At 48.3% G+C, this 16,050-nt stretch overlaps 1 protein-coding gene across 3 annotated transcripts; it reads left to right on the top strand.

Moving 5' to 3' along the window:
• The first annotated feature begins 269 nt into the window (after window positions 1-269).
• On the top strand, window positions 270-13,939 carry TBC1D21 (TBC1 domain family, member 21). 3 transcript variants are annotated; one of them, XM_010831370.1, is made up of 11 exons: window positions 396-455; window positions 7,385-7,492; window positions 7,626-7,729; window positions 8,645-8,739; window positions 9,506-9,616; window positions 9,760-9,860; window positions 10,737-10,833; window positions 11,174-11,274; window positions 12,513-12,629; window positions 13,293-13,376; window positions 13,751-13,939. In XM_010831370.1, the coding sequence occupies exons 1-11, from the start codon at window positions 396-398 to the stop codon at window positions 13,781-13,783; spliced, it is 1,011 nt and encodes a 336-aa protein (XP_010829672.1). In that variant the 3' UTR covers window positions 13,784-13,939. The 3 variants fall into 3 exon arrangements, with proteins under 3 accessions (XP_010829674.1, XP_010829672.1, XP_010829673.1); XM_010831372.1 differs by lacking the exon at window positions 9,506-9,616 and having other exon boundaries at window positions 270-455; window positions 13,751-13,908; XM_010831371.1 differs by lacking the exon at window positions 7,385-7,492.
• Window positions 13,940-16,050: the final 2,111 nt, after the last annotated feature.

Raw genomic sequence — 16,050 nt, 5'->3', positions numbered from 1 at the left:
AGACTGCCTGGTTTGCCTCTTCCAGGAAGCCCTCCCTGATCAGCCCAGCACACTGGTCTACATGTCCTCTGATCCCAGCCCCCATTACACATCCTGTGAGCACTACAGTTTTTCTGGGTGACTGGGAGGTTTAGTCCCCTTGGTTCTTGGGTGTGTCTTACCTCTAAAGTTGGGTGCTCCCATGTTCCAAGGCCATTGTGACGAGCATTCCAGGGGCTTTATGACATATTGGCTGGCTCTGTTCGAGTATGGGAGGTCAGCAGAGGCCCAGTTCCTCCTGGGAAAGCAACGCATCCCCCCAAAGGAAGACCACCTTCCCCTGCTTAATTAAAGCATCACTTAGGGCTCCAAGTAAACTCCAGTCAGAAGCTGCTTGAAGACAGCCAGCAGGGGCCATGACCACCCTCTCTCCCGAAAACAGTCTCTCTGCCAGGCAGTCAGCCTCCTTCATCCTGGTAGGTGTTCTTCATCAGCTCCAAGTCCCTCCCTCCCCAATCTCTGGTTTGCATTAGGGCTATTTTCCCCTGTTAGGGCTATTTTCCCCTGTTGGGTGGGAAGGACTGGAACCCTGAGCTGGCCTAGAAGGTGGAGCAGGGTAGGTCAAACCTTGGTCTCACCGTCATCACTGACAACAGGACTGAAAAACACAAGTCCTTCCTTTACCCTTCTATCTAAGCCGGTGTTACTTTTCTCCCATAAGTGACATTCTAACTTTAACGAGTTCCTGGTTTGCAAATTGTCTTAAAGATGCTGAATTTTCCTTGGTGTTTTTGCCAACAATTTTGGTATGCTGCCACCAGGTGGCAGTAATGCTTTTGTTAGCAGGTGGTTTCCACGTCCAATTAATAAGAGAAGCTATTCATTAGAATTCAGCCTCAGTCAGAATTTTCCACACTGTATATTTTTCAAAATCATGGTGACTAATTATAATGACCTTAACCAATCTCAAGTCTCATTAATCATTGTGATTTAGAGAGTGATACATAGAAAAGCAGAAATGCAAAATGGGTACCTCTCTCCCTGAGTTTTAAATGTTACTGCTTTATTGCAAGTTATCACCAGGCCTTGATTTGAATTTTCTTTATATCTCTCTTCATTTCTCTAAATTTAGAGAAGGATAATAATAAAATAACAAACTATCATATGGCATTTAGTATGTACAATGACTGTTGTAAATGATTTCTTTACAGTCTCATCATAACTCTGTGAGGTGGGTGAAGCTATTATATTCACTTTATAAATGAGAACATTGAGCCCGCCGGGCTAAGCAACTTCCTACAGACCCACTGCTAGTAAATGGCAGCTGTGCTGTGCTCAGTTGCTTCAGTCATGTCCAACTCTTTGTGACCCCATGGACCACAGCCCACCGGGCTCCTCTGTCCATGGGATTCATCCAGGAAGAATACTGGAGTGGGTTGCCATGCCCTCCTCCAGGGATCTTCTTGAACCAGGGATCGAATCTGCATCTCTCATGCCTCCCGCATTGGCAGGCAGGTTCTTTACCACTAGCACCACCTGGGAAGCCCAGTCAGTGGCAGAGTGGGTATTTAAACCAAGCTGTGGAGTCCATCTCCTAATCAGTGATTCTCCAAGTGTGGTGACTGAGTCTGCAGCATCAGCATCAACTTTGGTCTAATAAGGAATGCAGATTCTTGAGTCCCAGATCTTTTGAACCCAAAACTCTGGGCAAGGGGCCCATCAATCTATAGCTTCACCTCGGGGTCATTCTGATGTGCACCTAACTTCTTTGCATCACACGAATCTCTAGTTGCTCTGCGGCATATGGGATCTTAATTCCCAACCAGGGATCGAACCTGCATCCCCTGCATTGCAAGGTGGAATCTTAACCACTGGACCACCAGGGAAGTCCCTAAGCCATTTTTTAAAGATAACTATACTACTCTGATGATACACACTCCACACCTGGGTTGATAAATATCACCCAGATAACTCTCTCAAGTCACACACATCCCTCCCTCAAACTGTCTACTCTTAATATGCCTGCCCTCCTTGAGACACTCCCTCTTTCCTTGGTAGGAATCTCTGAGACGATTATGGTTACTGTTGGGAGTATGTCTTGTCCACAGTTGAACTCAGGCTTTATTGGGGGCTCTGTTGCTACGCGGGATGTGAGAGTTGGACCATAAGAAGGCTGAGCACCAAAGAATCAATGCTTTCAAACTGTGGTGCTAGAGAAGACTCTTGAGAGTCCCTTGGATTGCAAGGGAGCTCAAACCAGTCAATCCTAAAGGAAATCAACCCTGAATATTCATTGGAAGGACTGTTGCTGAAGCTGAAGCTCCAATACTTTCGCCACCTGATTCGAAGAGCCAACTCATTAGAAAAGACATGGATGCTGGGAAAGATTGGCGGCTAGAGGAGAAGAGGGCAGCAGAGGATGAGATGATTAGATGCATCAGCAACTCAATGGACATGAATCTGAGCAAACCCCAGGAGATAGTAAAGGACAGAGGAGCCTTGCATGCTGCAGACCATGGGGTCGCAAAGAGTCGGACACGACTTAAAGACTAAACAACAACTGTTGCTATGAGGATTCAGAGCAACTTGGCATCAAAAAACCCATCAAGAAAATTTTTCTTATCCTCCAGTGGCTTTCTTATTTCACTAAAAAATACTGGAGAAAATCCTTAACCTAATGATGAAGTGGGGGAAAGAGGCTGGAAAGATGTATGCCTGCAGCAAGGGCCACTAACAGCTGTTAGAGAGGTTGAACCATTTAAGGCTCCCACCTCTGGCCCCCTTCTCCAGGGGAAGCATGGCCCACCATTCCCCAGGTTTGCCGGTAGGGAGTTTCACCCTGCTGAGGTACACCACAAAGGCGGGAAGAGATTTCCATACCTGCTTTGCCTAGCAGTACTCTTCCTAGGGGAGTAGGAAAGGTGTTATTGCAGAGCTGGTAGCACCACACGGTCTACCAGACTCTCCTCCTGGGTGACCAGGTCCTTGTACCCAGATTGTGGGCAGGGTGTTAACAGGTTGGTGGAGCAAGGAATAGAGGAATATAGGAGGATGAAGGTGGATTTGAGTGGCCATTGAGGTCACCGTCTCCATTATTTTGAAGAACCCCAGATACAGATTCTGTTTTCTGGCATAGACAGGCGATGTTGATGTACTAGTGAAGAGAGGGAGGGGACTTCCTGTGGAAATTCCTATCGCCACCCACCTTGCCTCTGCCCCCTACCCCCGCACCAACCTGCAGGCCTCTGCCGGTGGTCAGGCTTTTTGAGCTTGTCCTTGGCTTGCTAGCAAATGTCTTACAAGTTCTTGTGGGTGCCCCGTAGTTTGCTTGGGTCCAGGGACATACAGGGAAGAGGCTGGGCAGAGAGAAGCAGAGTTTACTGGAAGAAGTCAGTGGCTTTTTAAAAACAAATTCAGCCAAGGCAAAGTAGGCAGATGGCCAACTGTTGCAGGTAGAGGTTTAGTGATGCAAATTCTCCGAGCGCTCAGCAGATGCCTTCTTTTGATGTTTCTAATTATCTCTGCCTTATTATGTCGATGCCCTATCTTTTACTATAGTGTTCTGTGCATATTGCTTTGATTAGTTTGCCACTATCATTATGTTTAACCCTTTTTTCATGTCTTCGTTCATCATTTATTTTTTAATCTTTCTATGGCATTTAATTTTAATGTATACCTTTTGTTAACAGCTCTCATGCATGCTTAGTCCCTCAATCATATCCAACTCTTTGTGACCCCATGGACTGTAGCCCACCAGGCTCCTCTGTTCATGGGATTTTCCAGGCAAGAATCCTGGAGTGGGTTGCCATTTCCTCCTCCAGGGGATCTTCCAAACCCAGGAATCAAACCTGTGTCTCCTCAGACTCCCATATTGACAAGCTGATTCTTTACTACTGAGTCACCTGGAAAACCTAACAGCTCGAGTAGGGTGTATATCTTTTATTTAAACTGAAAATCCTTGCCTTTTACACTCCCTGGTGGCATGGCATTGGAGTTAAGCACCCTGACTCTTGCACCAAACAACTCTGGGTTCAATCTCAGCTCTGATACTTACTGTGTGACTTCAGATACACTAATTAACCCTTTAGACCTCTGGTTCCCTAACACGTAAAGCCGTGTAACAACCTCACCTGCCTCATGGGTGGTTGTGAAGATTAAACAGTTGTAAATATAAAGTGCTTAAAATAAAACCAGTGCTTTTAAAGTGTTTGCAACTATTAAGGAAACTTAAGCATTTGTTTCCATAATTAATTTCTTTGGGTTTCAATCATTTTTATGCTTTATGCATTTATTCATTCCTTGCTGTTTCCTGCATTGTTTATTTTTTAAAGTGAATTAGAAGGAAAATGCCCTATTCTGATAAATCTCTAATTTTAAAAAGTCAAAAATAAAATTATTTCTTCTGACACTATCTTTCAATCTAATAAAAAATTGAATTTGTAGTTAAAAATCTTCCCACAAAGAACACTCCAGACCTAGCTGGCTTCACTGGTGAGTTACACCAAATACTGAAGAAAGAAATAATACCAATTCTATACAAACTCTTCTAAAAAAACTGAAAAGCGGGAATAGGTTCCTACTTATTCCATGAGGCCAACATTGCCCTGATATCAAAATCAAAAATATTACAAGAAAACAAAATTATAGACAAAGCTCTTTCATGAACAATGATGCAAAAATCCTAAATAAAACTGTAGCAAATAATATCCGATGATGTCTAAAAAGGATAATACATCACCACGAGGGTTTATCCAAGGAATGACAACATTCAGAATAATTCAATGTAATTTACCTTATTAACATGCTAAAAAATGAAAAATCGTATGATCATCTCCATTGATGAAGAACATCCATCCCTGATAAAACGCTCACAAAACTAGGAACAGAAGGGAGCTTCCCAGCCTGATAAAGGGCATCTACAAAAAGCCTACAGTTAACATCACACCGAACCATAAAAGCCCAAATGCCTTCCCTCTAAGATTAGGAACAAAGCTAAGATGTCTGTTCTCACCACTTTTATTTGACATTGCCCTTGAAGTTCTAGTCAGTGCATAAGACATGAGAAAGAAATAAAAGACATCCAGCTTGGAAAAGAAGAAGTGAAACTGCCTTTATTCATGGATAACATGCCCATCTATGTCAGGGTTGGCAAACTTTTTCTGTAAGGGTCAAAGTAGTAAGTACTTTAGTCTGTGTGTGCCATACTTCTCTGTTGTAACTACTAAACTCTGCCATTGTAGCATAAAAGCAGCTTCAGACAACAAATGAGTGAACAGGCGTGACTGTGTGCCAATAAAACTTTATTTGAAAAAAAAAATGGATTGAAGGCCAGATTTGGCCCATGGGTTATAGTTTGCTGATTGCTGGCCTATATAACAAATCCTATTGACCCACCAAAAAAGCTACTAAGACTAATAAGTGAGGTTAGCAAGGTTGTAGGATACAAGATCAAAACATAAAAATCCGCTATATCTGTAAATACTAGCAATGAGGAGTTAGAAGTTGAAAGTTTAAAAATGACACCTTTTACAACAGCATCCAAAATATGAAATGTTTGTGAATAAATCTGATAAAATAAATGAATAACCTACACATACCAAAATCTCACCAAAACATTGCTGAGAGAAATTAAAGAAGACCTAAATAAATGGAGAAATATACTATGTTTTATGGGTCAGAAGATTCAGTAGCATTATCAATTCTCCACAAATTGATCTATAGGTTCAATGCAATCCTCATCAAAATCACAGCTCCCTTTTTTTTTTTTTTTGTAGAAATTGACCAACTGACTAAAATTCATAAGGAAATGTATTCCTAAGGTTCAGTCATTCCCTTCTATAATGAAAGATCCCAGGACACAGCCCTGCTCTTCCTACTCCCTTCTACTTCCTGCCAAGTGTTGCAGTTTCTGAGTACAGGTTGTGAGAACATGACTGCTGTCAGAGGGCAGAAGCCTGGCTCTGATCAGCTCAGACGACAATGTCTATACAACTGGGACGTGGCATCAGGGCAGACCCTGCTTCCCAAGGTTAGGCCAAAGCGAAGATTTTCTGTACCTTCTTGGGCCCATATATCCTATTTTGGTTTAGAAGATGGAGCATGTATGAGTAATTAAAGTATATTGCTCGATCCATCTCTACCAAACAGAGTTAGCAGAAATTACCCCAAATTTGGGCCTGTGGGCTCTAATTCTTAATTTCCAGTGCTGTTTTTGTTTCTAACACCTTTCTACACCTGTGGTCCCAGCATGCTCTGGGAGTTTGTTAGAAATGTGTCATCTTGGCTTCCACCCCAGACATTTTGAGTCAGAATCAGAATTTTAAGATCTTCAGGTGACTTGTATGCAAATTTAAGTTTGAGTCACACCTATGCATATTCAGGTATCTATCAATGGGAAGTTGGGAATATATATATCAGACATGTCTAGTCACCTGCCAAGCTCTGTCCATCAGCATACTTTCAAGACTGAGATGTGACATTTCAAGATATTCTCTTCAATGCAAGACTCCTCTAGGCATCTTCCCCTATTCCAATAGGAATTCAACTCCTAATTATTGTCTTACGAGCATTTTAAATTATTTTGCACGCACTGCACTCACCTTTCCCCAACACACACACACACACACACACACACACACACCACTTATGTAAGCAGAAACCATTCCTTATGATGTACCATTTTACTCTTCTAGAAAAGGTAAAATGTATCTCATAGATGTGTTCAATTAGTACTTATTTTATTTTTCCATTATCAAGGCAAGTATACATTATAGAAAAGTATACATATAGTTATAGAAAAGCTTGAAAATACAAGAAAAAGGGAAAGTTATAATCCTATCATTCAAAGATAATCATTGTTTTGTTTTTAGGTGGTTTTTTTCAGGGGTTTTTTTTTCAGTCTTTTTTCAAACAGGATTTTTATAGTGGTTAATTCACCTCAAGAGTATATAAGGTGTGGTTTTTACAATATGTAACATGTATATGGAGTATGTACACAGACAGAATGCAGACTGAATGCATTCTGAATGCTTTGCTTTCTGCTTTTTTCCATTAACATTTTGTATTTTGTATTTTCCCAGATTATTCATTCCTTGTATCGATTTAAATGCCTCACAATATTCCATTGAGCATATAAACCATAGTTTACTTAACTATTCCCTTATTGCACAACATTTAGAGAGTGCTTGCCTTTTTCATTCTAGTAAGTAGTGTGCAATGAAAATTATTGTGCATACAGCATTTTTCTATATGTTTTCAGTAATTTCCTGGGGTTAAATTTCAGAAGTGAGTCCGAGGCTGTGAATTTTGATTCATGTTGCAAAATCCAGAGTATATCACTTAAAACTCACTCTTAAAGAAAAGCCAAAGGTTCCTAACCGAGGGCTGACGTGGTTGTCCTTGCCAGGTGAAGAGAAAACCACCCATTGACAAGACGGAATGGGATGGCTTCTTTGACGAGAACGGTCACTTGGCCAAGTCACGAGACTTCATTTGTGTTAACATCCTGGAAAGGGTACAGTCCTAAGCTACCCTCGGTCTCACCCTGGACTGGGGGCGTGGGTGGGCAACAGGGCGGGCATGGCATTGGAGGGGGCTCTTTCAGGCATTCAGGGGGCTCACAACCTCTCACCTCTGCCCCCACCCAGGGCCTGCACCCCACAGTGAGGACAGAAGCCTGGAAGTTCCTCACGGGCTACTACTCATGGCAGAGCTCCCAGGACGAGCGGCTCACGGTGGACAGCACGAGGAGGTAGACCGTTTCAGATCCTTTCAAGAGGGAGGCGACAGTGTAGGTGGGAGGGGGCGCCCACCCCAGCCTGCTAGGGTCAGGGTGCTTCCTTCAGATGGGCTTCTCTTTTCAAGAGGCAAAACCCCCATGGCTCTCCTGACTCAGGACCCCCACACAGGGGGCACAGGCACCTCCCCCACCCCCACCCTGGACCCTGCATGCTCCACCTGCTCGGGATTACCAGTCCACACCCTGCCAACTTGAGCTCGACCCTAGCACCTCCTCACGCTGCCCCGCCACCCTGCCCAGCCCAGCCATCCCTAGGCCTGTGCAGCCTTCTTGAGCTAGGGAATATCCACATGCTCAGGGGCCAGCTAGAGACCACTCCAGGACAGTTGGGGGATCTAGGGCCACCTGGATAATTCAGCTCAAGATCCTTAATTAAGTATACCTGCAAAGACCCCTTTCCAAAAGAAAGTCATATTCACAAGTTCCAGGTGTTAGGGCATGGACCTATCTTTGGAGGTCACCATTCCGCCCACCACACACCTAAGCTCATTCCAATGATGGGCACAAAACTCCGCCTCATCCAGTCCTTCCAATCCTGAGGCATGGGCGCTAGTGTTAGCCCCACTCTACAGACAAGGAAACGGAGGCTTAGGGAGGGCCAGTGATATCCCCCAGTCATGATATCCCCTAATGGCAGACATCCAGTTCTTAAACTATGGATCCAGGATTCAGGTGCAGGGGTCAGACTACAGAGCCACCTCCCCTGCACTGCAGGTGCCCCCCGGAGGATGGTTAGGGTTGGGCAAGTTGGGGGGATGGGAGGCAGCACAGGGAGCGCGCACCACCTGGGTCAGGGCACTGCTCGGAGTTCCCCCGACTGGCCTGGAGGGAAGGATGCCTCCTTCAGCCTCGGGTCTGTCCTCACAGGAAGAACTACGAGGCCTTATGCCAGATGTACCAGAAGATTCAGCCCCTTCTGGAAAACCTGCACCGGAACTTCATAGAGACTCGGAACAGCATCAGTGAGCCGAGGAGGGTGGGCGGGGCCCGGCAGAGGGGAGGGTTGGAAGCCCTCCTCTCTGGCTCCTCCTACGTCATGTCTGTGCCCTGGTTCCTGGGTGCTGCCTTGACACATGCTGCGGATTTTGCCGGCTCAATCTTGGTTACCCTACCAGCCTGGCTCCACCGGCTGCCCCAAGCGGCCCAGTGTGTGTCCCTGGGCGTATGCTCTTTCTCTGGTTGTTTACATCTCTTCCCCTCTTGGCCTTGAACTAGGTTGGATTTGAACTGCAGGAAGGAGGGACATTCCTGGCAAAGGGTACAGACTGGTCAAAGATTTGGAGGCAGGAAAAACTCCAGGCAGCTCAGGTTGTGGTGAAGGGTAAAGCTTGGTGGTCTGATATATCTTTTTTCATTTCATTTTTGGTTGCTGCGCATGGGCTTTCTCTTGTTGCACTGCATGGGCTTCTCATTCCAGTGGCTTCATCTTGTCCTGGAGCATGGGCTCTAGGGCATCTGGACTCAGTACTTGTGGCACTTGGGCTCAGTTGCTCTGCAGCATGTAGGATCTTAGGTCCCGGCCAGGAGTAGAACCTGTGTGCCCCGCATTGGCAGGAGAATTCTCAACCACTGAACCACCAAGGAAGTCCCCGATGTAAATTTTTTCATAGCCCCCTTCCCAGGATGTCCTGGGTCCTACCCTCTTGGATTGGGGGTAATAAACTCACCCATGGACATTCTGCTAGATGTGATCTGGTGACGCCCACCTGTCCCTTGCCCCCAACCTAGCATACGACATTAAAAAACTCTATGACAAAGACCCCCTGGGCAATGTCCTCCTCGATAAGAAGAGGCTGGAGAAGATCCTGCTCCTGAGTTATGTCTGCAACACTCAAGCAGGTGTGCCACAGGGTGGGGCCTCCCTTCAGCTCCCCCTTCTCAACTCCTTCCTGGGACAGTGCCCTGCCCCAGCCCAGGCTCCGCCGTAACCCCCCACCATTCCCTGCCCCGGCCCCTCCTCACTGGCCCCCCATCCACTCCAGAGTACCAGCAGGGCTTCCATGAGATGGTGATGATTTTCCAGCTGATGGTAGAACATGACCATGAGACCTTCTGGCTTTTCCAGTTCTTCCTACAGAAAACGGTGAGAGCTGGGCCTGGCTTAGGGACCTCCGAGTTCCTCAAATGACCCCTTGAGGTTAGGCAGGCACTGGCAGCCCCAGTCATTTCCTCCAGCCCTGAAACAGCCCTCTGAGTCCCAGAGGAGCTTCTCCCAGAAAAAGGCAATGCCAGCCCCCGTGGGGTTTGTTCCGGGTTGTGGGGGTGGAAGCATTGGAACTGAGAAACGAGGATAGCGATGCACTGGGTCCAGCTCTTGTCAGACCTTGAAAGGTTTGGAAAGGCCCAGTGAGGGCACCTTTCCCCGGCATTCGTCCTGCCCCAAACACGGCTCTGCTCCTGCAAATCCTCCAGGGCTCCCTACAGGCTCCATAGTAGAATCCCCAAACCTCAGCCAAACACTTCAGGCCTCGTCTTCACTGTTGTCTCTCACCGCTACTTTCACTTGACCTGCACCCAGGCCCTCCAGGGACTCGATATTCCCACACTGTGAGGTTGAGAGCTTTAAAGGTGCTGCTCCCTGTTACTCCCTTTCCTCATGATCTGTGAGAGGCTGCCCAGAACCCACCCTCATCCCCTTCTCCATCCCTGAAACAACATGCCACTGCTCTTTTCTTGTCCTGATTGGTTCAGACCCATGGTATGTGTCTGGAAGAATATCTGAGTTCACTGCATTGTGAGCCATACCTGGTCCATCTCTACATCCCCACTACACACACACATCACACAGGCAAGATGTGTGTTTATAAACACCCATGCTCCAACACCCAGACACATACAGAGACTCAGGCCAGGCCCAGCCAGACATACACAGGGCCTCCAGCATTGGGAAGTTGATGGAGCAAGGCTGACTCATCTAGTGCTTTCAAGGGGGTCCCTCCTGCCCACTCATCTCTCCCAGGAGCACAGCTGTGTCATCAACATCGGGGTAGGGAAGAACCTCGACATGCTCAACACCCTGATCAACTTCCTGGATCCCGTGTTCGCTGAGCACTTAAGTGAGTGGCTCCCTCTGCTACCATACACCTCCCTCAACCCCAGGGAAGGCGTGGGAGGGGGCCGGGACCCAGTCCAGGGCAGCAGCTCCCAAGCATGGGGGAGGAAGTGAGATCATTTGGTCTTTTCTTCCGGCCCCGGGAGGAGGGTTCATCTGGATGGGGTTAGGATCTGGACAGTTGAAAATCCACCCCGAATAGTCTCCAAGGGCAGATGGAAATGTGACAGCCTGGGTTTTTTTTAATTTCCCAAGTGTGCTTCCGTGCTCAGTTGTTCGCCCATGTGTGTTTCCGCTTTATCTCCCATCCCCTGACCATGGCCTCTGGGCTTCTCTCCCCACAGAAGGGAAGGGTGCGGGGGCTGTGCCATCCCTCTTCCCCTGGTTCTGCCTCTGCTTTCAACGTGCCTTCAAGACCTTTGACGACGTCTGGAGGCTCTGGGAGGTGAGGTGCCTGCTGCTCTGGGGCAGAGGAACAGGGAGGCCCTTGTCCTTGCTTCCCTTTACTGCCAGCTTTGGACGGGTTCAATCTCTGGATTGGGAAGATCCTCTGGAGAAGGGATAGGCTACCCACTCCAGTATTCTTGGGCTTCTCTGGTGGCTCGGCTCGTAAAGAATCCCCCTGCAATGCAGGAGACATGGGTTCGATCCCTGGGTTAAGAAGATCCCCTGGAGAAGGGAAAGGCTACCCATTCCAGTATTTTGGCCTGGAGAATTCCATGGGTCCATTGGGTTGCAAAAAGTCAGACACAACTGAGCAACTTTCACTTCACTTCACTTCACTTCATTTTGGATACAGTTCATTGAGATTTATTGGGCCAGTGGCCCTGCTCCTGCCCTGTTGAGAGATGTGAGAACATCAGTTGATCCCTCTGTTCTTCTTATCCCTCCACTGCACCTTCTCAGGGCAGTGCAGGCAGGAGGGTCCTCGAGGCTCGTGCAGCAGAAGGCTGGTCTGTATTCAGCTTCCCTGCCACCCTGCCAGCCCAAGGGCCCTCACTCTGCCCTCACTTTCCCAGCTGCCTCTTCCTTGGCCTTCCCTTCCACCTGAGTGCCCACACCTTCTGAGCCCTGACTCCTGGAGAAGGAGGGGCCCCCCAAGGACAGGTCACACCTACACTTCTTTGACCCCAGTCTCCAGGGCAAGATGCACTCCCCGGGGAACACACCCACCACCCTATCCTATGGCCATTGCTGCCTGCAGGATTGGGCCCACTGCTCAGCCTGGCATTCAGTGCCCCACAGGTCAACTCCCCCCACCTCACTCCTCACTCCTGGCCTGTTGATCTCTGTGCTCAACCATCAGGCCTTTAGTGACACCCCTGACACAACTGTTGTTTTGCCAAAGCACCACTCAAAGCTACAGAGTTAACCAGTCATTCTTGGAGTTCTCTCCCCCTGTCTCTCTTCTTTCCTGCTCCCTCCCTTCCTCCTTCCCTTCCTTCTCTCTTTCTCTGTCTCTCCTCTCTAGCTGATGAATCCCTAAAGCCTTTTTCCTTGAGTCCCCCAACAGCAAACACAATGCCTAGAACCCCAGAGGTTGAATGAATGAATGAGAGTCAATGAATGAGCACACGGGCAGCAAGGCCCAGGCATGGCTGACAGGTCACGTGGTTGGTGGGAACCGCACCATCCGAAGGGCATCTGACCACAGGCCAGACTGAGGTTCACTGGCCCCTGCAGGTGCTGCTCACAGGGAAACCCTGCAGGAACTTCCAGGTGCTGGTGGCCTACAGCATGCTGCAGATGGTGCGCCAGCAGGTGCTACAGGAGAGCATGACGGGCGACGATATCCTCCTGGTGAGAGCGTCCTCCAGCAAAGCCCAGTCCAGCCCCACCGGCTCCCGGAGACCCCTGACACAGACTCAGAGGCCCTGGCTGCCCCTGGGCAATACTGGGGAGACTGACATACTCCAAACACTGTGCCAAGTGCTTGTATAGACCAGCTCATGTAAACCTCCAGACAGGCCTGACACAGAAGCGTGATAACCATCATCATCGCCAGTACCCCTGTTTAGCATCGGCGGTGGGGAGCTAAGACCCTGAACGGTTCTTAACCTTGAGGCTGGACTGACTGACAGTTAACTCTTTGGCCCTAGGGTCCTCCTGTGACAAAAGACCTAGAGTTTTCCAACAATTCTGAAAAGCAGCTGAAGTCTGTGATCCAAAACATCTTAGATGGCACCCCCATCATAAAACGAGTCCTCCCAGAATCCCATGAAACACTCGGGGAAACCCTGGGGACCCTCTAGTGCCAAGAATGAAAACTGCATTCCCCATCTCTCCAATATATAAAATTCCAATGGTAAAATTCAGGCACTGTGCCAAGCTAGTTGAGAAGAGATTGGGTGGCCCCAAGTGACTGCCATGAGCAGCGGCCTCGTCCCCTTGAAGCAGCGGGTCGCTGCCTGTGCCAGCCTGTGCCCAGGGAGACCTGCTTCCACCCACCTTCTTCCGGCACAGGCCTGCAACAACCTCATTGACCTCGATGCCGACGAGCTGATCTCCGCTGCCTGCATAGTTTACGCTGAGCTCATCCAGAAGGATGTAAGTCACTTTGATTATTTGTCTTCCTTCCCTTCTTCCTCCAAGAGGCCTTCCCCGATCGCCCAAGCCCCCTCCATGGCAGGTGTATTCAACTTCAGAGACATAGCTTGTGCTATATTCTCCACCACCAACCCACGGGGGTTGCTCTGCACAGACTTCTCACTGTTCGCATGCATAACTCGTGCTTCACAGAGAAGACTGGGCTTCCTGAGAACGCAGCCCTCATCCCTCATTCCCTGCATCCATCCGGGCAGATCTGGGCACAGGGCTGGGCACCCAGGGGCTCAGGGAAACATTGCTGAATGAACTGAAGAATGAGAGCGACAGACCGATGTCTGTCCACCGCTACCTGTGAGAACCCTCCTCTCCCCCAGGTTCCTCAGTCGTTAAAGGATTTCTTTCTCTGAGACTGCTCACAATGGACAGACGCCCTCCATGGACAGGATGAGGTGGTACTTCAGCTGTGAGGTCAGGATGAAGTCCAAGGGGGCATTCCGGTGAGGGTGTAGGTAATACAGCTGTGATAACAACAGCCTTCTGGAGTCCTGGTTTGTGGTGAGCAGTGTTTTTCCTGGGGTGGGGAGTGAGAGTAGAGACAGGATTGTCTAATGAGAAGAGAGATGGGAGAGCTAGAGAAAGGGCACACACTGGGAAGCGACAGTGCTGGTCAGCGACTCCTCAGGGGCTGCGGGTTTTCCAAGGCTGCAGTGGTCCGCCAGGCAACAAAGGGTTTCGGGCATAACTGACTCTGAGTGGGCTGCCTCCTGTGGAAGAGATGGACATGTCCAACATGCTTGCTCAATCCCTGGTCTGGAGAGGGGCAAGAGCCCAGGGCTTCCCAACCCATAGCTCTTCTATACTCCCCACACATGAATCATACATGACTGTTTTTCCAGAACCTCCCCAGCAGCCTGTGGAAGGATACAGCACAAATCTCTGGCTAGCAAGAGGCTCCTTCCTTGGTTTCAAAGCCCCTCACAATTACATCTTGTTTCTCAGCCTGAAATGCCGCCTCAAACTAAACTCCCCTTTTCAGCCTTAATCTCTCCAGATAGTGGCATCTCTTCCCTGACTCAGGCAGAGCAGTCTCTCCCTGAGGGCAGAAGCTCCTGCCACCTGCTCTCCCCAAAGTGTGCGCCTGCCCCAAGCCCCCCACCCAGCCTGCCCATGCTCTGAGGGTCACCCTGAGGGCAGACCCATAGCTGCTTGGCAAGTGTGCGCACCTACTGTGTGAGTGTACATATGTACGCATACACACGAGCCCTGCCCAGCGGCTACACTTTTTCAGAGGGGGCTGATTGATGGGTGGGAGGGATCTGTGGTTTTGCTGTGGACCTGGCTCTTGTGGGTGAGGCACGACTGTCATCGTCATGCTCCTGCTCCCACCTGTCACTCTCAGTGACCATCACTGGAAAGGCACTGTGTCCCCAACTAGTGGCTGGTCTTCTTCCCCTCAGGTGACAATCTCCCATCCATGGCTGGCTCTGAGTCTCTTGTCTGCTATGTCTCTGATGGAGGGGGTTACTCGGAAGAGTGGGATCCTGCTTCCCCCGCACCCCAGGGTCTTTTCTGCAAGGTTAATAAGCCAGCATTTGCTGGGCAAGAGGGTACATGGGTAAATTCATATACTGTGCACTTCCTCAAGCTTCTGTCCCCAAGACAATTTATCTAAATAAGGATCCTGTGTGGAATAAAGTTCTCTAAGAACAAAACTGTTTTCCACTTCAACAAAGAACCAGAATAAAAGATGAGCTAACTGTGGCCTTGGGAAGAGTCCATAAAAATATCACGTGTGCATCTTCTAATGCTTCTTTTGGCCTAGTGGCATTAATTGGCTTATGATTTTTGCTTGGGACATCAATGACAAACATCTACTCCACAACTAAGCAATTCAAGTACTTGCCTTCTAGGCCAGTGGTTTTCAAACCTGATTTTAAAATTACTGGAGCTCCATTATTACAAAATCTGCACTAAGAGTTCTGTGGTTGAAATTTGGTTGGGAAGTCCAGAAGCCTGCCTGCCTGTGATCGCTCTCTCAGACCCCTTTTTGAAGCTCATCGTTTCCTCCAAGTTACCTCCAAGGAGGCTCTGACTTACTGGGAGCATGTCTGAACACCACTGTCTGTCTTCAAGATGAGCTGGATTGAGTCTTGATGCTGAACTGATCCAGGTTCAGATAAATTCCAAGTGATACAGTGATGGCAATGAAGATCTTCGAAGACTGAACATCTCTCAGCTCACCTGCTGTGCTCCTGGCTGGTGGCCTGCGGATTAAGATCTTCCCACACTGTTACCGTGTGCATCACGGAGCCAGCACAGGCTTCTCCTCTCTAAGTTTATCACTTTTATCACCGCATGTTTTTTTCCCCTCCAGTAAAGTCCAGTCCTGAGGTAGAACTATGGGGAGCATTCAGATCCAAGAGACTAAGTTCCCTTCAGTGTAGAGATTGTGTGGGTCTAAATAATTTGCTAATTCAACAGACATTTATGGAGTCCGTACTGTGAGGCACTGTCCAGGCACTGAGGATTCCACCATGGGGAAAGGAAGGACACAATCCCTGTTTCCATGGCAGTCGCAGTTGAGTGGGAACCAGACAATTGCCTTGAAGAATATATAATTGCATATTCCTTTTGTGCTCTGAAGGAAGAAAATGGTTCTAGGAGAGAAGATGGC

Source organism: Bison bison, unplaced genomic scaffold (genome assembly GCF_000754665.1).
Source record: "Bison bison bison isolate TAMUID 2011002044 unplaced genomic scaffold, Bison_UMD1.0 scf7180017864526, whole genome shotgun sequence".
NCBI classification, from domain to species: Eukaryota; Metazoa; Chordata; class Mammalia; order Artiodactyla; family Bovidae; genus Bison; species Bison bison.
Note: the sequence above shows the minus strand (reverse complement) of the source record. Positions and strands in the feature narration are given on the sequence as shown.